This window comes from Ochotona princeps, chromosome 30 (genome assembly GCF_030435755.1).
Source record: "Ochotona princeps isolate mOchPri1 chromosome 30, mOchPri1.hap1, whole genome shotgun sequence".
NCBI lineage: Eukaryota > Metazoa > Chordata > Mammalia > Lagomorpha > Ochotonidae > Ochotona > Ochotona princeps.
The window spans coordinates 18,894,433-18,917,158 of NC_080861.1; the positions used below are offsets into that span (position 1 = coordinate 18,894,433).

At 50.2% G+C, this 22,726-nt stretch overlaps 2 protein-coding genes across 17 annotated transcripts in view; one reads left to right on the plus strand and one right to left on the minus strand.

Moving 5' to 3' along the window:
• Positions 1-3,991, plus strand: part of MLH1 (mutL homolog 1) — a 39,560-nt gene extending 35,569 nt beyond the window's left edge. The window contains exons 16-19 of the mRNA XM_058657154.1: positions 1,413-1,577; positions 2,556-2,648; positions 2,879-2,992; positions 3,824-3,991. Of these exons, the coding sequence (XP_058513137.1) occupies positions 1,413-1,577; positions 2,556-2,648; positions 2,879-2,992; positions 3,824-3,991 (540 nt within the window). The remainder of the gene's footprint in view (positions 1-1,412; positions 1,578-2,555; positions 2,649-2,878; positions 2,993-3,823) is intronic.
• Positions 3,992-8,659: 4,668 nt separating this feature from the next.
• LRRFIP2 (LRR binding FLII interacting protein 2) overlaps positions 8,660-22,726 on the minus strand; it is an 86,223-nt gene continuing 72,156 nt past the window's right edge. For 9 of the 16 annotated variants that reach the window (XM_058657168.1, XM_058657167.1, XM_058657161.1 and 6 more), the window contains 7 exons: positions 20,961-21,062; positions 20,573-20,705; positions 19,041-19,090; positions 13,214-13,334; positions 10,448-10,527; positions 9,363-9,467; positions 8,660-8,917 (listed from right to left, as the gene is read on the minus strand). In XM_058657168.1, coding sequence (XP_058513151.1) covers positions 8,807-8,917; positions 9,363-9,467; positions 10,448-10,527; positions 13,214-13,334; positions 19,041-19,090; positions 20,573-20,705; positions 20,961-21,062 — 702 coding nt within the window. In that variant the 3' untranslated portion in view covers positions 8,660-8,806. The remainder of the gene's footprint in view (positions 8,918-9,362; positions 9,468-10,447; positions 10,528-13,213; positions 13,335-19,040; positions 19,091-20,572; positions 20,706-20,960; positions 21,063-22,726) is intronic. The other 7 variants (XM_058657172.1, XM_058657169.1, XM_058657170.1 and 4 more) reach the window with 1 other exon arrangement.

Here is a 22,726-nt window from a genome sequence, read left to right on the forward strand (position 1 = left end):
CCCTGTCTTCTTTGACATTTTCAGACAAGAGAAATCAAAAGGTATTTTGCTATTATTACTTAGAGCTATTTAGTTTCCTCTCTGTTGGGGATTTTCTAGACATGGTACAGGTTTCTAATTTCATTACATCATTTTGGTCAGAAGACATCCTACAATAGGGCCCAGCATGATAGCCTAGTGGCTGAATCCTTGCCTTGCACACCCAGGATTGCATATGGGCGCCGGTTCATGTCCCGGCAGCTCCACTTCCCGTCCAGCTCCCTCTGGTGGCCTGGGAAAGCAGTAGAGAGTCCGAAGCCTAGGGACCCCGCACCTGTGTGGCAGACCCGGAAGAGGCTCCTGGCTCCTGGCTCCTGGCTTTGGATCAGCTCAGCTCCAGCCATTGCAGCTACCTGCGGAGGGAACCAGTGGAGGGAAAAGCTCTCTCTCAACTATGTATGTCTGTGTTTCCAATAAAATAAGTTAATTTAAAAATAGAAGACATCCTAGAGTCACCGAGACTGCTTTCATGGCCCAGGATATGGTCGTTCTGAGTAATTTTCCTTAAGTACTTGAAAACAGTTGATTTCTGGGCCTGGTGCAGTAGCCTATTGGCTAAGTACTTGCCTTGAACATGCCAGGATCACATATGGGTTGTTGGTTCTAATCCTGGCAGCCCTGCTTCCCATCCAGCTCCCTGCTTGTGGCCTGGGGAAGTAGTCGAGGACGGCCCAAAGCCTTGGGACCCTGCACCCATGTGGGAGACCCTGGAGGAAGCTCCTGGCTCCTGGCTTCGGACTAGCTCAGCTCCAGCTATTGCGGCCCCTTGGGGAGTGAACCATCAGACGGAAGATCTTCCTCTCTGTCTCTCCTCCTCTCTGTATATCTGACTTTCCAATAAAAATAAATCTTCAAAAAAAATCATTTTCAGACCTTGGGTAGAATACTCTATGGTTAGTATGTCAAGTTGATAGTGGTGTTCAAATCTCCTTGCACTGCTTTGCTGCTTGGTCTGTCAAATTACCGGGGAAAAGATCTGTTGAAACGGCTAAGTATAGATACAAACCTGTTTTCTCTTTACAATTCTGCTCTTTGCTTAGGAAATTTAAAGTTGTTACCGAACGAGTAAGCCTTTGGGTTTTTGTTTGACTTGTATTGTGCAGACAGCAGTGTGCCGTGTGGGTGTTTGGCATGATAGCGCAGGGCAGGAGGGACAAGTGGCAGGTGGCCTGGGCACGCTGTCTCTCTGGGTTTCAGTGTGTGGTTCCAGGTGATTGGCAGCGGGTGGAGGCTCGCTGCGGCTTGTTCAGCCTCCTGGGACGGCAGCAGTGGGTGTTGGCCTGTCCCGCCTGCTGTCCTGACGATGGTTTCCTGGCCATCCACGCTTCTCGCGCAGCCCGCGCTCACCGCTCCGTGTTCCTGCTCTGCCCTAGGAGCCGGCCCCGCTCTTCGACCTCGCCATGCTCGCCCTGGACAGTCCCGAGAGCGGCTGGACCGAGGAGGACGGTCCCAAGGAGGGACTTGCCGAATACATCGTTGAGTTTCTGAAGAAGAAGGCGGAGATGCTCGCGGACTATTTCTCCTTGGAAATTGATGAGGTGCACAGGCATTCTTTTTATTTACTGATTTATTTATTTTTATTGGAAAGGCAGATATAGAGAGAGGAGGAGAGACAGAGAGGAAGATCTTCCGTCTGATGATTCACTCTCCAAGTGGCCGCAGTGGCTGGAGCTGATCCTATCCGAAGCCAGGAACCAGGAGCTTCCTCCAGGTCTCCCACACAGGTGCAGGGTCCCAAGGCTTTGGGCTGTCCTTGACTGCTTTCCCAGGCCACCAGAGGGAGCTGGATGGGAACTGGTGCCCATATGGGATCCCGGTGTGTGCAAGGTGAGGACTTTAACCACTACACTATTGCGCCGGGCCCACAGCATTCTTTAAGACTTGCTTGAGGTGGGGAAACAGAATGAGTGTCTCCACCTCCTGTGGTTTGCTCCCTAGAGAGCTGCGGAGGCCAGGACTGAGGCAGGCCAACGCCAGGAGCTTCATCTGCTCTCCCGTTTGGGTGCTAGGGACCCCCAAACCCTTTCCATCTTCCACTGCCTTTTCCAGCCCATTCCCAGAGAGCTGGAGTGGAGGTGGCACAGCCGAGACACACACTAGCGCCCGTCCGGCATGCCCAGGTCACACGCTGCCACTGACAGCTCTTCTTAGGTCTCTGTGGTATTCAGATACGATCATTGCCAAGGTCGGGACCGGGGGCCTGGCTGCCCGCTTGCATGTCTAGGGTGAACACTACTGTCCAGTGCTGCCCACCCCTTGCTGCTGGTGCGGCCTGGACACAAGGCGACGCTGTCATGGCAGGTGGCTATGCCACTTCTGTTTCCTCCCCATCCCCCGCCTGAGGTTTCTCCGAGTCCCTTGGTTGAGGAGCAGATCGGAGGAAAGGGTTGTTTCCAGTGCTTAGCTCTGCGCTCACTGTCCAGCCAAGTACCTTGTCGTCCGGCACGACAGGCCCAAGGGCAGGGATGTGCGATTGCAACACGGTTCACCGGCGCTGCTCTGGTCCCCACACACAGGCCGGGAACCTGATCGGATTGCCCCTTCTGATTGACAACTACGTGCCCCCCTTGGAGGGCCTGCCCATCTTCATCCTTCGACTGGCCACCGAGGTGAGTGCCGGCGCCGATGCTGGTGTGTGGGCCTGTGTGGGAGCCAGGGAGTGTGCGTGGGCACGGCTGGCGTGGGAGTGCCCCGCTCGTCCCCAGCAGTGCTCAGCGGTCTGATCTGGACCTTCAAGGGGGAGGAAAGAGTTACGCTTGGGGTTTTTGTCTGACCTCCGCTCAGAAATGGAATGGGTGTGAAGCGCGAGCCCGTCTGACGCATGGCCCCTTTGCACCAGGTCAACTGGGATGAGGAGAAGGAGTGCTTCGAGAGCCTCAGTAAAGAATGCGCCATGTTTTACTCAGTCCGGAAGCAGTACGTATCAGAGGACTCGACCCTGTCGGGCCAGCAGGTACTGTGCCGATGGCGCTGGCAGCCCGGGCTGGGGGGCCTGCCACCTTTCAGGCTCAAAGACCATGGCCAGCTTCTCAGGGAGTGGTCAAACACAGAAACAAGCCTTCAGAGCCAGACTTCAGTTACGTGGTCCGCTCTGTCCCTCTTCCCCCTTGGGTGCAGCCAGTCTCCTTAGGCTGGCAAGCTTGTCTTCCCGGGACTCGGTGCTGCCGGTCAGCTGGACGCGAGAGCCCGGCCTCCTGATGTGCGCTTTCCCACTCCGTGGCCAGTGCTTTTCAGTAAGCATTTTTGGAGCGGAGTGTATGGGGTCGAGGCACCTCGCACATGAGCAGGTAGCCACCTCCCTATAGAAGCCTGCCAGGACTGCTGAGGGCAAGTGGGAGGCTGTATTCACAGGCGAGGAACCGCAGGGGCTGTTGGCAGCGCCAGGACTCCCCAGCCCCCAGTCCTGAGCGCTGGGAACAAAGCTTGGGTATGCCAGTGGGAGACTCCACGCTCCTCATCTTCATTGCCCACCCACGTGAAGCGTTAGTGCCAGCTGACGCCCCCTAGGGTTAGTGATGCGCCTGCTGTGACGGCCTGACGCAGTCAGGAGCAGACGTCACATTCCACCCTGTAAGGCTCAACGCAGCAGACTCCTTAGCCCAAAACCCCACAGGAACAATGGCTGTTTTCCTTCGGAAACACCTGTGGATCCCTGCAGGAGGGGCCCTCAGGGGAACTGGCTAAGACAAAGCCCTGAGCCTCCCCGGGCCCAGTCCCTGTCCCATCAGCCGGTCCAGCCGGGGTGCCAGTGTGGGGGTTTATGATGTCTAATGCTGTTTTCCAGAGCCAGCTCCCTACATCCTCTGCCAAGCCCTGGAAGTGGACGGTGGAACACGTCGTCTATAAGGCCTTCCGCTCACACCTGCTGCCTCCAAAGCACTTCACTGAAGATGGAAACATCCTGCAGCTTGCTAACCTGCCTGACCTCTACAGAGTCTTCGAGAGGTGTTAACGTGGCTGTCCCCTCGCTGTTGCTGCCATGGAGACGGGCAGCGCTCCTTGCATGCTGACTGCAAATAAACCACAGGTGTGCCCTTACTGATTTCAGTATGTGTGAGTTTCTCTGGGGGCGTCCCTTCCTTCGAGGCGCCTCAGCACAGGGCAGCGTGCCCCGGACGGCATCCTGAAGATGTCCTGCCCGATGTCAGGACCTGATTCCATAGTCTCTCATCAGGTGAAATACACTCAGTCCAGATGTTTTTTAAAGAAGATCCTGAACACGTAAGAGGCTCTGGGGACATTTACTTACCTCTTCCATAACTGCAGCTGTAGGGCAAAACTGGAGGGAGGAACAGGCTGTATGCATCTCTAACAGGCATGCAGTGCTTAATTAGCCCATTTTCCTCCTGGCTGATTATCACAATCCCAAAGTGGACATTTACTGTGCCGCCCCCAGAAAAGGACCCAAATGCCGAGTAGCTTATCTCCAGGCGAGTGCCTGAACCCGGCAGGGGAGTGAAAGAAAGCTGGCAGGGCTCAGAGCCCTGGGCCGGCAGCATGGACAGGTCAGAGCCACTCAGCAGCTGGGCCTGTGGCCCCCCAGCTAGGAGACCCCTTACCCTAAGGACAGGCCAGCGCGAGCCTCAGCAGAGCCCGTGTGCACACGCACCTGAACTGGGCAGTTAGCCACAGTGGGACTCCATGGGTGCCACAGGCTGGGAGGCCTGGAAGGAGAGGGGCCTAGACTCCTGTCAGCTACTGACTCAGGGTGGGAACTCAGAGTCCCCCACAGTGCCCGCAGAAGCAGCAGGGCCCATCCTGGGAAGCCACACTCCCTGTGACACAGCATGTGCACACCACACACTGTACTGCACTAGGAGAGACTGCAGCCGCACAAACCCAACCTGACCCTGCACCCCTCCACCCCAGCACGCCCGCTCCCGCTGCACCAGGACAGCCTCACCCACAGTGCCCTGCACCGCAAGGGCCAGCCTGGGGAACGGCAAGGGGATCTTGTCCTTAGCACCCACTCTGACTGGGGCCTATTCCTCGCCCCGTCCACTGGCACACAGGGAACGACACCCCCGGAACCACACACAGGAATTCCTGTAACCCAACCCGAGATCTGCGTGCGTGTCAGTCCACTCAGAGCTGCACCAGGGCTGCCAGGCGTCTCGCCCTCTGCCCGTCCTGATACCCGACAGGCTCTGCATCTTCAGGCCCTCACCGTGATCGTGGACACAGGCCGGGGGTCTGTGAACTCCACCCATCTCCGATCAAGTGGCGGCGCCCCCCGGCCCAACAAATGCCATGCATGGGCAGCTGCTGGGGGATGGCATGCCAAGGCTGCCAGTCATCTCTCCTGGCTTCTGCCACATGCACTCAACGAGAGGCCCACGGAAAGCACACTGTGGTGTCCAACAGGAACCGGGGCTAAAGCAGCCTCCCCAGCTGACAGGAAAGAACAAAAAGGTATAAACTCCACTAGCAAGACAAGGAACACTCAGAAAAAACGTGAGATTATGGCAGGACTAAGCCAACAGGTATCACCAATAACTTGAATATAAACGAACTCCATTTCCCAAGTGAACTCCATGGATAGACTAGGGGGATTTAGAAGTAAGATGCAATAATTATGTTATTCTGCATGTTATTTACAAGAAACGCACTTGACACATGACAAAGTGGGAGGAAGAATGTCGTTTAAACAGAAACCCAAGTGAGGAATAGCTGTACGGATATCTCAGAGAACAGACGTCAAGCAAGGACGGTGACCACCCAGGATCAGTGCCAGGGGGTGACTGCCGAGCGCTGTGCCTACGGCCAGAGCACCTAGTCTCACGCAGCAAGCACTAACATACGCAGAGAGAGGGCTGTATCCTTTCTGACCATAACAGTAAAATCAGGTATCAAACCAAACTACCGACGCACAGAGGCTGAACAACATACTCTTGGATGAAGAATGTGTTACCAGAGTGAAATGTTTAAATGCCTTAAAAGTAATGAGAACGGAGGCACAACATACAAAACTCAAGGAATACAGCAACACAGTACTGAGAAGGTAGAATACAGTAATAACCACATTAAAAAACTATAAACCTGACCACATTTCTAGAAAAACATGAACAAATCAAGACTAGAAGGGAAAAAAAAACACAAGATTAAAACTAAATGAATGAAATAGGGTCCGGCTCCATGGCGTAGTGGCTAAGGTCCTTGCCTTGCACACGCCGGGATCCCACATGGTTGCCGGTTCTAATCCCGGCTGCTCCACTTCCCATCCAGCTCCCTGCTTGTGGCCTGGGAAAGCAGTCAAGGACGGCCCAAAGCCTTGGTACCCTGCACCCGCGTGGGAGACCTGCAAGAAGCTCCTGGCTCCTGGCTTTGGATCGGCACAGCACTAGCTGTTGCGGCTGCTTGGGGAGTGAATCATCGGATGGAAGATCTTCCTCTCTGTCTCTCCTCCTCTCCGTATATCTGACTTTGTAATGAAAATAAATCTTTAAAAAAAATAAAAGAATGAAATAACAAAAGATTAATGGAATTAGCTTTTTATAAATCCAAAAAGCTGATGCACCTTCAACTAGACTAAGAAAGACTTGATAAAACCAGGGGTGAAAATGGAGCTGTTAGGACTGACACCACAGAAACTCAAGAGTATTACTTTTTAAAACAACTACACATCAACAAATTATGAAACTCCGAATAAATGGATATATTTCTGCACACGTCCAAAATCGGATCATAAGGACAGAAAACCTGAATTGACCAATAATGTGTTGTGGGACCGGTTCAGCAATGCAAAGTCTCAACGCAGAAAGGCCCAGGACCTGGTCGCTTCTCTGCCCAATCCTATGGCATGTTACCAAACAGTTCCAAAACGGCTGAAAGGGAGGGCGCTTTTCCAGACCCACTCTGCGAGGCCAAGATTCCCGATTTCAAAACCAAGTAAGGATGCAACAAGAAGCAAAAACTAACAGGCTGTAGCGTTTCCCAGCACTGCAGGGACTACAGCTCACACAGAGGGACTAGGTTTCTGTGGGAAAAAGTGGCAACAAGGAGCTCCTGAACTCTAAGCACAAGGAGAAGATGAGGAAATGTTGGCTGCCTGACGTGGTCCGTTCACACGGCAGTCATGTGCTGAGACGCTGGAGGGATTACACTCCTGAAAAATGTCCAAGTTGACTACTTACTAACTCAAAATGTGAAACATGTTTAGGTATACCTGACTGAAGGATGGTGTAGAAACACAATGAGATCCCAAAGCAGCCTTCCTTCGGATTACCCTGCATCAACAGACGGGGCCCAGCTGCGGTTTTCATAGGAAGTTGAATCACAGGATTTAGTGAAGACAGTCCAGTCAAAAACAAGCGAATACCTTAACAGATGGGGCCATTTCATTTGGAACAGACTAACACAACACAACAGAAGAAATACATTTGTTGTGCCACATCAAGACCAAGGTCAGTTTCTGTTAAGCGTACCAACAAGTAGACTAGGGCCTCTTGAAAGGGAGGTTCCACCAACGAAGAGGGGCCTGGGTGGGACAGATGGGGAGGCGCTTCCAAGGCCTCGGGATGGGCCGCCTAGTGTGGGTCCAGCCACACAGCTGCTCCCATCAGCAGGAGAGTATGGAAAATCGTCTCAGACGAGGAACTGGGCTTCTGTAGTTTAGAAATAAAATTCTAAGTTAGGTGAAGGTTAGTAGGGCTTGTATTCACTTCTGCTAACTTTAATATCTAGTTTCAAGTCCAGTTTTATGTGGCCTTCATTCACGGCATTCTGCTCCCTGTCAGCTTGTGTGAAGGCGCACGTAAAACCACTTGGATTCGGGGAGTCAAGAATTACAAATGCTGCCGGGTGGTAAAATCCCACTGAAGGGGAACTTTACTGGAGAGGACAAAGCTGTGGAAAGGAAAAGGCCGCTCTTCCGGATCGTTGAGGAGAGCAAGAGGGACGGGCCAGAAGGGCTGCCATGATTTGTTTTGAAGGCTCCTGTAAAAACATGAACGTACTGGTAGCCAGTCAGAGTGGGCCAAGATGTGTATTTAATCGAATCTTCAGGCAGGTATCCCAGCTGCCTACCTGCCCCTCCTGAGCCCTCGGCTTATCTGAGGGCTCACCCCACGATGAAGCAGCAGATGCAATACTTGACAAGCAACACCACAGTTGATACTCTCACTTCACGGGTATCAGGCCGTGGGTGTCCTCTGCCCCACGCAATGAGGTCGTTAACATTTTCTTATATAAATAGTTTACCAAAAAAAAAAAAAACGAAGCGAAACAAAACAAACTTCCTCAAAACATACAAAGTTGAGTGAAAGAATTCCCCACCATGAAACTTGTTTCTTCGCTGAAATAGAAATGCTGATTTTCAGGGTGAGTATCTCTGGCCCGCTGGCGACCGCTGGCGTCTGCCTTGCACTGTGGAGAAGGCACTTGTGTTTTCTGAGTTCTCCCGGAAGTGGCTCCGCGCACCCGGAATCGCTGTCCTCCAGAACCCGGGCCGAGGCCTCCGAGTGCCCAGTCACTGGGGCAGCTGGGGAAAGTGTTGCGTAAACTTGATTCTACAATTATGTAAATTAAAACAAAACAAAACAAAAAACCAGAATAGACCAGTTCTGAGTTTAGAATCAAACTACCAACAAAATCCAAAGTTCATTCATGGAGTCAAGCCTGCTTCATTTGCTCATAAATTATAAAATACAAAGGTAGCTGTTTTAATGACAAAACTCGAAACAGTACTGAGGGGGTTTGCGTCAATGTACAAGAGCGTCAGTCCCTCGCAGGTCCCGGGGAGCTGCACCCACGGAGGAGAGTGGTCTCCCTACTGCTGGGCCAGAAGCGCTGTCCTGTTGGCCTTCATCTTCTCCAGGCGTTTAGCCAGGTGGCTGTTGGTCATCTCCATCTCCTCGATCTTGTCCAGTGCTGTGCGTAACTGGAGACGAGAGTTCAGTCACTTCACAGTCAGGAACCACCCGAGCCCGACCGCGCTGTGCGGGAAACCGAGGCACTGTCAGCGGTGCCCAAGGCCTGGCCCAAGACCCCTCAAGCCTTTTGTTCCCTTCCCAGTCAGCGGGAGATGTTAACAGTGACACAGGACTGTTTCCTTAAGTCACAGGAAGGGTACACAGCTCCTGGATAGACAGCTGGCCGAGAGCAAAGAAAAAGAACCGCCTTTCCCTCACAGCTTAACTGCAGCACACGACAGCAGTGGCCAGTCATGCGCGGGCCCCAGGGCAACACAAACAGCTGACTCCACTGCTGTTTTCTGAAGTGGGGGCCCAGGAGTACACTGATCAGGCAGGCAAGAATTTTTATTTCCAACAAGGGTTTTCATCTTTTTAAGAATGTTATTCCCCAGGCAGCATTACAGTAAGTACCTCTCGTTGCAACTTCCGCTTTTCGGCTTTTAATTCATCTTCAACCTTCTCCGCATTCTCAGCAGCCGTTTTGTATCTCAGCACCTGGCCCTCAAGCCGGCTGATCTGTGAACACAAGCACACGGGCCTGTGAGTGCCCCTGGGCTGATGTGTGAACACCAGCACACGGGCCTGTGAGTGCAGCAGGGCTGATCTGTGAACACCAGCACACGGGCCTGTGAGTGCAGCAGGGCTGATGTGTGAACACCAGCACACGGGCCTGTGAGTGCACCTGGGCTGATGTGTGAACACCAGCACACGGGCCTGTGAGTGCCCCTGGGCTGATGTGTGAACACCAGCACACGGGCCTGTGAGTGCAGCAGGGCTGATCTGTGAACACCAGCACACGGGCCTGTGAGTGCCCCTGGGCTGATCTGTGAACACCAGCACACGGGTCTGTGAGTGCCCCTGGGCTGATGTGTGAACACCAGCACACAGGCCTGTGAGTGCACCTGGGCTGGTATGTGAACACCAGCACACGGGCCTGTGAGTGCCCCTGGGCTGATGTGTGAACACCAGCACACGGGCCTGTCCGTACAGCTGGGCATGAGAGACCCCTCACTCCTAGCTGAGCTGGAAATACAATGTCATCACACAAAGGCTGAGTAATCACAGCTCCTGTCAGAACCCAACTGCTATTTCCAAGTTAGCAAGTGTCCCCAGAGAGGATGACAAGGGTGGCCACAGGTTTAAGGCTGAACACATTGCTGCAGGGCAGCGTTCCACTGAAGCAGGACTGGAGGGAGATGGTTTTAAACTCTGAAGTGTAGACGGAAGTGTTTTCTTGTAAACTGTGAGCTTCAACTGGAAAAACCTATACAGATTCGATCATAGTTACCATGAGCTATGTTCTCGGAGGATGGAGGGAGTGGAGCCCCCGCAGGTACTCTGCGTGAGTTCTCTTTGCTGTCCAAGAGCAGCTTGCGCACAGCTGCACAGCCAGCCCACGGAAGTCCAGGCACATGTGGGCTGAGCCACGGAGACGCACGGGGTGGCTACTTTAAAGGATGTGACAGTACTTGGTATCGGACGGAAGTAGTACTCACGCTTTGCTCCAAGGTGGTTATATCCTGTTCTGCTTTTGAAAGCTTAAATTTGTATTCACTGATTTGTCTGTTGGCATCTCCTAGAACAGAAAATAATACTGGGTTGTGTTCATGTCTCAGAGGTGACAGGTGGATCCTCTCATGACCCAGAGAAGCCCATCCCACGATGGCCAGGGAACCCGAGCACGCATGGCACTCCACAGGCAGCTCTGGTGATGTGCGTGATGCACCGGGAGGATGCTGGGCCCTTCTGCTGCAACACCAGGCTCTGGGTCACTCTCCTCTCGCCCCAGGACAGCAGGGTTGTGGAGACAGGAGCCTGGCCAGCACAGGGGACCTCAGCTTCCCCGAAGCCACGCCTGACCCTCCCATCTCATTGCGCTTCACCTCATCTCCACTCAGCCTTAACCAACATTCAAGGCCTTGCTCAACCTTCAGTGTCTCCGTGCCTGCTGAGCTAACGTAACCGCCCTCTCCTTGGTTGTATTTTATCTGCATTCTTCTTCATGTCTGTTTAAATCCTGTGTGCTTATGTCAGAAAGGCCCTTCCTTGCGCTCCCCCCAAGCTTGCCTCCGTACCCGTCAAGCATTTGGCATACACCGCCTGTGCTTAATACTGGCCGAAACAGGCTCTTCAGTACAATGTACCAGCTGCTGTGAGGTGAGATACACAGCATTACAGGAGAAGTTTAGAACTGATGTAGTTATCAGTTCCCTCCAGAAATCCAAATTCAACAAAAACCACCTCTGGCAGCCAACGTGTACTGCCTCAACTAACTCATCCTCAGCCTGGAGGCACCGGGATCCCATATGGGCGCCGGTTCTAATCCCGGCAGCTCCACTTCCCATCCAGCTCCCTGCTTGTAGCCTGGGAAAGCAGTGGAGGATGGCCCAGAGCACTGGGACCCTGCACCTGTGAATGAGACTAAAGGAAGCTCCTGGCTCCTGGCTTCGGATCAGCTCAGCTCCGGCCGTTGTGGCCACCATGGAGTGAGCCAGCAGATGCAAGGTCTTTGTCTCTTCTTCCCTCTGTAAATCTACCTGTGCAATAAAAATAAATAAATCTTTTTTTTAAAAAAACGCAAAAACCAAAAAGCATCCTCTTTAACACTTGTAGAATCATAAAGCTTACAGGAAATAAGCCAAATCTAACCTAACAAAGTAAATATTCAAATTACTTAACCTAAAAATATTTCCACATGACCAAAGTTATAACTACCTACAAATGTCATCTTCAATGAAAAAGGCTTTTCTAATTGGATTTTTTAAAAGATTTATTTATTTTATTGCAAACTCTTATATATAGGGAGGAGAAAAGACAGAGAAAGATCTTCCATCTGATGATTCACTCCCCAAGCGGCTGAAACAGCCCGTGCTGCGCCAATCCAAAGCCAGGAGCCAGGAGCTTCCTCCAGATCTCCCATGCAGGTGCAGGGTCCCAAGGCTTTGGACCATCCTCGACTGCTTTCCCAGACCACAACCAGGGAGCTGGATGGGAAGTGGGGCTGCTGGGATTACAACTGGCGCCCATATGGGATCCCAGTGTGTTCAAGGCAAGGGCTTTAGCTGTTAGACCGCCACACTGGGCCCTAATTGGATATTTTCTATCATCTTAAACATAAAGCCATCTCCCCCAAAGCCACCTCTGACTGAAGAGAACCATTCCTACTACTAAGGACTAAAACAGAGGCCTCAAGATTTTAAAAATCCTACCCGTTTAACCTGTTGATAGGCAATGTGCTGCTGCTTCTCTCTGCAACACACCCATTCCTTTCTTCTGTCCCGAGCCAGGAGCGTGACACCCCCAGGCTGAGCCCTCTGTGCCCTCTGCGCCCTCCTGTGCTGGCTGCTGCCCCGGCTCTGCAGGCCGCTCTCCCCGCCCATTTCCCAGAGCCTGGATGCGAGTCTCAGCTCCACCCCCCAACCCTGTCCGTGTGCACTCCGCAAGCAGCAGTGACGGCTAAAGGAGAGGAGTTTCTGCACCCAGATTTATGGCCAGCCGAAACTGTAACAGACACTGTGGCGAGTGAATCAGCTGCTGGAAAGTCTGTCCAGCAATGTTTTTTCTTAAAAAATTAAATTAAAATATAAAATAAAAGTACATCTCAGCGCAACAAGTCCATTCTAGTCCCCTAGCTCAGGATACACAGATGAAAGGAATGGAATAACTGAGATTTGAAAGCCTGTTACCGGCAAGGCCACTGTTTAAACTGGAATTGCTGAACTCACAAATTACACCCCTTGATCCCCAAAATTTTCCTCCTAGGGAAAATTAGGTGAAGGCAGTAAGGATTTAAAAATAACACGGGATCAATAGTAGGAAGGGAGAAAAACTAGAATGAACTAGGTAACTAAATCGGCTAGACTCACTTGGTGGCCTTGTTTTAAATTTCATCTGACAAGGAGGGATTGGGTTAATAAGGGCACTTTCAGGAGAACCCTGAAAGCCAACAGCGGCATGTGTGAACTGCAAAACACATTCATCCAGGGAAAATTCTATACAAGGCTGCCACTGGGTAAGCTGAGCCTGGACAGACACCTGGAACGGAGGGGACAGTGCCAGGGTGTCACTGCAGCAGACGAGGCTCTGAGCAGTGATGGGCCGTGCTTGTCCACTCGAGTCCACAGGCCGCTATGTTTCTGAATGGGACAGTGTCTGTGGACCAGTCAGAGACTGGCAAAGCTCCCTAACATAGTTCTTGAGGCAAATGTATACCAAGAGGCCCACTGCTGCTCCCAGTGTGCTGGCTTCTCCCTGGTACCTACTCTGCATCTCGATGAACTGCAAGTCGGAGCCATTCTGCAGTCCCGCCAGGTCAGCAGCTGGGCCGTCACTCCGGGAGCACTTCTGCCGCTCCTCCTCCAGCTGCAGCTTCAGCTTCCTAACCTGAAACAGAAATAAAGCTTCAGCAGCAACCCCAACCTCTCAGATGAAGCCGAAGGTCTAGCACGACGGCCACATCACAGAACACGGCGCATCCTCCTCCCCCGACCAGCCGCGCCGATCAGTCAGTCACTCAAACCATTTCCTTGGGCACCTACTGTGATGGGTGTGAGAGGTAACCCATGAGCAAATGTGTGAAGGACTGAGCCCCAGGACCAGGTGGCCCAGTACAAGTTATACTTTGCTAGCATTTGTATATGTTTACACAAAAGTTCATCTTTGCGGTGTTTGTTGCTAGTTTCAATAAAAAATGGCAAATTCTATCAGTAGTTAAGGCTTGGGGAGTTTAGTTTTTAGAGAGGGGATAAATATAATTTTTTCAAAAGATTTATTCACAGCCACCATCGCACAGCAGTTGAAGTCACTAACTACAATAATGGTATCCAACATGAGCACCAGCTGAGCTCCAGGAAATTCTCTAACTCGACCCCTTCAAGAAGAGAAAGAGATCTTCCATGCACTGTCCACTCCCCAGATGGTTGCACTGAGCAAGCTGAGCCAGACAGAGCCAGGAGTCACCTCCGTCCAGGCCTCCCACACGCATGGCAGGGGCCCAAGCACTTGGCTCATCTTGCCAAACAGCTGGGTTGGAAGTGGCACAGCGGCCACTCAAGTTGGCCCTCATATGGGATGCCAACATCATATGCAGCAGCCTAACCCAGTGCGTCACAGCGCCAGCCTGAGATGTTCTTCCTTTTTAAAACTTGTTAGACACGGAAACAGCTGGAAATACACAGGTGGCTTTCCAATGGTCCCGAAGGCCACCAGTGACAGGGCAAGCCTCAGCACCCAGAATTAGTCTGTCACCCTCCCACAGGAGAGCTGCACGCAGGGACTGAACCCACGCTTCCCCAACCTCTGCCCTGGCAGCCCCAGATTCACCTGGCCACATGCCTCATCCATCATCCCCCTCACAGCCATGCAGGTAAGCCTCCCCTTCCTGCACTCTTCCCGCAAGGCTCTGGACAGTTCCAGCCTTCATCTCCCGCCCCGACCTACTGCCCGGAACTCTCAGAGCGATGAGCCCAACTCCATAACATCAGCAGCAGCCCTCCAGCCCCAAGCCCCTCTCTGAGCAGTCCCTTCACCTCCATGTGCTAATGGAAACCTGCTCTCCCTTTTCACATCCTGGGGCTGTTGTTTAATCCAAAGTTCACAGCATTTCACTACAGACTCAGAAAATACAAGACGTCGTTTTGCTTTCTTTGTGGTTGTTAAGCTATTTTTCCTACATTCTAAAAGTCCTGTTCTTAATCTCATCTCTCATTGCCACCAACTTACTCCTTCACTGCTTGGCTCCTGACCCGCTTGCTCGGTCAAGACAACTCCTGTCTTGCTTAACGCTTGACAATTTCAGAACACACTCCTTGGCAGGGGATCTTTCCTGGGACTGATGACCTAGCCAGCTATCCCGTCTTGCCTTCACTCCCTCCCTCCCAGTGCTGGTTGGAGGTCACAGATAACCATCACCCCTGCCCAGTCTTCTCCGTAATCACTGCTCATTCTCTCCAGACCCAGCAATCTTCCAACTCCAGTGTCCCCTAGCACCCACCGAGACCATCTTCTCTCCCCTGCGCCTTGGATGGCCTATCAGCCCTCCTTAGAGTGATTTCCAAGTCCATCATTACTATCATTTTCTCTCTCTCTCTCACTGTCTCTTTCTCATTTGGTTCTCACCCAGAGAACCAGCACGTTTTATTCTGAGAGCCACTGGCTTATGCCTCCTGAACACCACCGTCTGCACACGTCCCTAGAAGCGCCCCGTTACCCTGTTACCCTCACGAGGCTCAGCCATGTGCAGCCCCTATGCTGGATCCTTTGGCAAGAAGCAGCTGGGTGTGCGAGTACGAACACTCTTACATACTCCCTTGTCCTGTTATACCTAACCCATCCCATCCCACACCCATGGCAGCAGCTTACAGCTGGACAAACACACAGAAGTAAATCTTCGCACAAACCTACTTCGTGGTTTGCGTACTACTGATGCTTACTGTTGACGGTCTCATCACCTTACCAGAACGTAAGGCCCACTGGGCAGGGATTTTCTGTTCCTGTTTGTTTCGGTTTGTGGAGAGGCAGACATAGAGCCCGATCTCTCATCTAGTGATTCATTTCCCAAATGGCCACATGGCCCATCTCAGGCCACAAGCAAACTAGGAGCCCCATGAATGTGGCAGGAACTCAGAATGTGAGCCCTCACCCCTGCCTCCCAGGGGCTGCACTACCAGCATACTGAGCTAAGCAACACGGCTCATCCAGCTACACCTTCATCTGGGGACTGCTGACATGGGGTCTGGGCACTGGAAGCAGCATCTTCACACTAGGCTTTTAAACACCTAAAACAGGCCCCCCCTTTTTTTAAACTCACTTATTCACTGAAATATCCCAAGTACCTAAAAAGTAGAATGTCACCCACTAAAGGCAAGCGCCACCAAGACTGACGGGGCATGGTGAAACGCACACAGACTCCCACTCACATCACTGATTCTTCGGACAGTTACAGTACAGGACACAAGCTTCCAGAAGGAGGGGGAAAATAGGTCATATACAAAAGCTCCAAATGAAAATGTCTTTGAAATTCCCACCAAAGTGGAGACAACAGGACCATGAAGAAATGTCTTCTGCAGAAAAATGTATTGCAATTCAGAAATCTATACCAAATTATCAGTCGAGGATAATAGGACAGCGTTTTCAGGTCAACAAAGTGATGAGAAATTAACAGTCCACACAACCGTTTCCTAGAAGTTACTGGAAGTTGTTCCAACACAGGAGAATAAATAAAGAAAAAGGCCTGAGGCACTGGGACGGGGTGGGGGGGGGGAACCAAGCCTCAGTAAGAAGCAGCGGAGAGCCCTAGGGGCCAAGAAGAAGATATCACGTGATATCTCCATGCCAAGGCAGCAAGGCCCAGTGGGAGGCCCAAAGGTTCCGGGACCCAATCAGACGGAACCAACAGGACGACCTGACACATCTGAACACATCTGGGGTGGATTTAGACTGCTTGTGGCACCTCTGCAGCTAAGTAATAAACATACAGAAAACCAAGCGAATAACAAGAACACATGCAATAATACCTTCAGAGAAAACACATACATAATTTCGAGGAGTGAAAGGTGAGCCTAGAATGCAAAGCAGCCCTCCTACTGCACACGGACTGACTGACATCTCCAGGCTGGAATGACTCTCTCCCCTTACTAGGAGCAGACGAGAACACGAAATACACGATGGTAAGGACAGGAGACGGAAGACAGCTAAGCAGACTTCCCCAGAGGGATGGCAACAGAGGATGCCTAAAGCAGAACGGACAAGAAGCAACAGGAACAGCCACTCCTTTGCGAAACAGGCAAAGGGCCTCAACAGAGAGCTGTCAAAAGAAGGAACACAAACAATCAACAAGCACAGGAAATAATGCTGAACATCGCTAGCCAATCAAACCACAACACATCGTCATAACAGCTAAAAACCCGAAACACGGAGAACAACAACTGCTGGCGAGGCTGTGGGGAGAGAGGCACACCCACTCAGCACGCAGCTTATCAAAGAACTAGAGTCAGACTTGCCGTAGGACCCGCCAGTGCCATGCCTGGGGTTTGTCCATTAAAGAGATACCCGCACCACCATGATTACACTAGCACCGCTCACAACAGGCAAAAACTGCACTCAGCTAAGGTCTGCACTTTCAGGCAAATGAGCAATCTGATGTACAGTCATAATGGAATATTATTCATCTGTAGAAAAACGGAATTCTACCATTTGCAGCAAAATGGACTCAACCAGAGGACATGTTGAGGGAAGTTGAACCCCAGAAAGACAAATACCACATGTTCTCCCTGTACGTGGGAAGAAATGTCTGTGTGTATTGATACTGCTGCCAATACACTTTGGTAAAACTTTGCTTTATACCTCTGTCAGATCAAAGGTTAAGAATGTTATACAGGGCCCGGCGTGATAGTGTAGTAGTTAAAGTCCTGGCCTTATATGCATCTGGGATCCCATATAGGCGCTGGATCTAATCCTGGTGGCCCTGCTTCCCATCCAGCTCCCTGCTTGTGGCCTGGGAAAGCAGTCAAGGACGGCCCAAAGCCTTGGGACCCTGCACCTGCGTGGGAGACCCGGAAGAGCTCCTGGCTTCGGATTGGCTCAACTCCAGCCATTGTGGCCGCTTGGGGAGTGATCCATCGGACAGATCTTCCTCTCTGTCTCTCCTCTCTGTATATCTGCCTTCCCAATAAAAATAAATAAATCTTAAAAAAAAAAAAGAATGTTGTACTACTACAGCTTTCATGATCTGTGACTGATTTATAATTCACTATAAAATAGGTGAAATGAAATTTTTCCATTCATTACTGTTTATAACCCCTGTCTTATTCCTACTAAAGTCTTTATTTATTATTTTTACTTTCAAACTTTGTCTCTGGTGAAGTATTAAGTCATTTTATTGTAATACAAAGAGAAACGGAGAAAGTAGTGGGTGGAAGGCAATATGATGTTATTTGAATTGTACCTACAAGTTACATGGAATTTGTTAAAAACTAACTGAAATTTAAAATAAAATATATTTTAGCAAGTCATATCTACATAAAAAAACTGCACATGGATATTTACAGTAGCATTATGAATCATCTCAAAACTACAGCAACCAAGAAGTCCTTCAGCAGTTGACTGAAGAAACTGTGGTCCAACAAAACAGTGAGATGTTACTCACTGAAGTATAAGAAGAAATGAGCTATAGGGGATGAACATTTGGTGTGGAGGGTAAGATGCCATCCGCGACACCTGCGTCCCATACCACCGTGCCTGGGGTTCCAGGGGCTCTGCTCCCACCGACAGCTTCCTACCACCCTGCATCCTGGGAGGCAGCAGGTGGCAGGTCAGCACCTGAGTTCCCAGGGACCACACAGGAGACATGGGCTAAGTTCCTGGTTCCTGGGTTTGGCCTGGTCCATACTTGCTTTTTTAGGCATTAGGCAAGTGAACCAGTAGACGGCATGCCTACAGTTCTTTGTCTTACAGATAAATAGAAAATTTAATAAGTAAGTTTTCGACCCATAGAAAGGGAAGGTAGAGCCTCGCACGTATATTTCAGTGAAGTCTGTAAAGGCCATGCACTGCAAGATTCCAAAAACACACTGCGCAACTGCAACCATACCCTGCATGATCCTGACCGCACACTGCGCGATTCCAATTATAAAGCACTGTGGAGAAGTGACAACTGGAGAATTCCCTGTACTTTCTGTTTTGTTTTGCTCTAAACCTAAAACTGCTCAATACCAACAAGCCTATTCTTAAACATTTTTGTAAAGCAGTAACACAAGCATGTTATATGGAGTTGCCCGAGGACAGCACACAGCCAAACACTCAGCTAAGAGAAAGGAGCAGGAACGGGCGGGATAGAGGAGGACGGACTTGCCCCAGGAGACGGCTCTCTGCACAGCAAAATGGGTAGGACTAGAGCAGTCAGACTGCGTGCATTTCCATTTAAAAGACAAAAAATAAGAGAATTAGAAACAACACAATGGCAAAATATGAAAATGTCATTTGATTACCGATGTTTCAAATAAGCCCACTTCTTTCTAAAGAACATTTCAGTTGGCTAACGTTTAATAGAACATCATTCAAATTAATACCTCCCGACAGAAATGTGTTTACCTGTGATAGTAGTTCTTCCTTTTCCCCAGCAAGTTTTCGTAGCCTTACATCTAAAACAAATCAAAATGGTTGTAAACTTTGTAATGACATAATACATAAACAATGAAAACTAAAAATCTTCACACTGATTAACAGCAATCATCTGATAAAGTACTTTGTAGTTCCAAATATGAAAAGAAATAAAAGGCTTTAATGCAATTTGCTTAATTTGCCAGGGCACCAAATATAACACTTGCTCTCAGAAACATTTTCCCACTTAAAGACAAGGTGAACTGAAAAGAGATTGCTTCCACACTTTAAACTCCTGCAGACAGGCAACTCCAATGCCAAGGGTGCTGTTCCAAACTCAAGTCCTTACTTAGCAGGAGCGATCAAAACATTTGAAACTAGACTGAGGGTCTAAGTGGAGGAGGAGGTGGAGGAAGCTGGGAAAAGAGAGGATTATAATGCTGGAAGCAGCAGAATCCCACAGAGGTTAGCAATTCTAAGCTGTGGGTAGCCAAGAGCAATCTGTGGTTTGGAAGCAGGTTCCTGAAGGCTGGCTTCCGGTCCGCTGAGACGGCTGCTTCTACACCAGCCTGCCCTGAAATGGATCCTTGGGTTGGGGGATATCAGGAACTCAGCCAGAGCAGCAGCGACACCTGGCCAGCCCTCTCCCCACCTAATCCCCAACCAGCCAGGAGCACAGTCAAGTCTAAGTTCTGCTTTCTTTAGCATCTTCCAAACGAGGAAGAAACACCCCGAGCTGCCAAGCATCATCCACTGATTCCATTCTCTAGGCCTGTCTTGCTCACCGCCATCCTCCACTTCATTAAACGGTTCGACTATTGCACTTGCACAAGTCGGCACATCAGAGAATGTGCTTGCTAACTTGACAAACTGTCTTCAGGCTGCTCAACTCTTATGTTATTTCACACTCCCTAGAACCTATGCATATATGAAAACCAGATGGAAGAGGGCTTGTTTCTTCATGAACACAGTGTCCAGCTCTGTCATTGCCTCCCTCCAGTGTAGTGTTGTGAGCAACAATGGCTGACCCCTTCACAGTTTTCCAGGACAGGTACCATCAGGCCCTCCATGGGTTAAATTTAAGAGACTCAGATTACAACACACTTAGAAGCTCTGGATGTCACACTCCGTGTTCAGCATCTTGCTCCTCTATTTCATGCATTAAGAAACACGTATGCCAAGAGCTACAGCACTTTGAGATAAGCAGTACAATAAAAAATCTGATCCATCAGGAAGTAGATTTTAAGAAAAAAAAGATCTATTTATTTTTATTGGAAGGGCAGATTTACAGAGAGGAGAGATAGAAAGATCTTCCATCTGGTGGCTCACTCCCCAAGACCCAGACGCTGTTTTTCCCAAGCTCAAGGGTGTCTGAAGACAAAGTGCCCAGGTTCCTCTTGCAAAGGCCCTAAGTCAGTTGCAGACGGGCCTTATGTGGTTTGGATTTTCTAAGCTGGGATGTTGACAACAAGCTGGAGGTCCAGCACGGCAACACTACTCCCAGTTAGCACACAGTGTCTTACCTAGTGGTCCTTCTCCTGCTGACTCCAAGACCTGAGCAGCTTCCTGAGACACGACAGTGATGGCTCCCACCACTGGCTCATGATGGACGTCACCGTTGGGCGTGCCATCGGGAATTATAACTAAGCCGTGTTTCTGCGGGATAGGAAAAAAAAAAAGCCACCATCACAAAAGGCGATCCACACAAGCTCTGCAAAGTTAACTGTGCGACATCACATGTCTGCCCCAGGTCAAGCCTGGTCAGAACCAGTGGAGTGAGAAGGGGCTCTGCAGACAAACGACTTGGAGCAACCACATCTGGAAAACAGACGTTGTTTGGGCCGAGGCTAGGAGAGATGCGAGGATGAGAAAAAGAGGACAGAGGACAGGCGCAGGCACATGCTAACATACCTCTCCGGCCTTCACCGTCTCCTGCAGGGCAGCCAGCTCCTCTCGGAGCCCATCTCGCTCCCTCCTGAGGCAGCCAATGGAGTCTTTCTGTTTCTCTAGGGCCTGGTTTCAGGCAGGGTAGCAGGGGGAAGAATGGCACAGAAGAGAGCAAGTGAAAGGTAACTGACTCAAATGAGCAGAGATAAGGGCACAGGAAGCAAGGAAGCGGTTAAAAGCTTGCAAACAAGCAGTCAGAGAGGGAGCAAACAGAAACAGATGCGGATGCAGAGCTCCGGTATCATTTTAATTGAACCTGGTTTGCATGCAAAGATTTGGCAAACTGTGTTTGTTATAATCAAGCAGAACAGTCTTTCTTTTCCAGTCGTTACAAAACAAAGCTACCAGAAGATGAACACAGCAAGACTTGAAAGCATTCCTTCAGCTGTCCTCCTTGGCAGCTCCACTTAAGGAAGCAAAACATTTTATGTTTAAGCAAAATCATTTACTCAAGAATGTACTTTTTTTTTCAAAAAATTGAAAGTTAGGAAGTAATTTTAATGAAGTATTGGCTGTAAGATTATCAATCAGACAAAATACCCAGATACAGCTTAATTTAAAACTGTGAATTCACTTAAATACAACAAAGACTCATCTGATTTTTCTGACGCATTTTCCCCGGGCAGCACTGAGGCCTGCGGGTAAGCTGGTCAGAAGACCAAGTCCCATGTCAGAATGCCTGGGTTCTGGATTCTGCTCAACTCCTGACTAACACACGGCCAGGGACGCGATGGTGACAGGCTGAACACCTGAGTTCTTGCACTCACACGGGAGAGCTGGAGATAGCTCAGGCTCTCGGCATCTGGGGAGCAAACCAGCAGATGGGTGCACTACTGCTCTCGGACTCTCCTCTGTCTCTCAAACAAATAATAGTAATCATAATAATAGTAATAATAATAATACAGAAAGCCAAAAACCAAAAATGTCCCTGCACTACCTGACTCTCCAGCTGTGGGTGCAGAGCAGGACAGTGCAGAAGCATCAACAACCCGTGATAGTCAGTAAGACATCGGATTTCCTTTAACCTCGTGACAAACCCCAAAGTAGTCCGTGCAAGAATCTGACAGCTGAGCTACATAAAAAAGTCTTTCTACATGTTTAACATATTCGGTGTTTAATCTCAGAACAACAGGTGACTTCTCTCAGTTGATCAGATACAGAACTGGTCCAGAGGGTCGGTGCTGCGGTGTAGAGTTCAACTCACCATCCACAGCACCCCATCACATACGGGTGTCAGTTCAAGTCCGAGTAGCGGGAAGTGGCCCAAGAGCCAGGGCCCTGAACCCAAATGAAAGACCAAGAAGAAGTTTCTAGATCTTGGCTTTGGATTGGCCTATGTCTGGCCATAGAGGCCATTTCAGAAATGACCCAGCAGACAGAAGATCTTTCCCTCTCTCTCTGTAACTCTGGCTTTCAAATAAACAAAGTTTTTTTTTAAGAACTAGGACAGGGCCAGCACTGTGGCATAGCAAGTAAAGCCACTGCCTGTAAGAGGGCCATCACATACAGGTGCTGCTTCGTTTCCCTGCTGCTCTCTGCTAATGGGCCAAGAACACAACAGAAGATGGCCCAAGCACTTGGGCCCCTGAACTCCAGTGCAAAACCCAAAGGAACCGCCTCGCTAAGATTTCAGCCTGGTCCAGCCTTGGCCATTGAATTCATGTGGCGAATGAACCAGCAGATGGAAGAGCTCTCTTCCTCTGTCTCTCCCTTCCACTCTCTGTAATTCT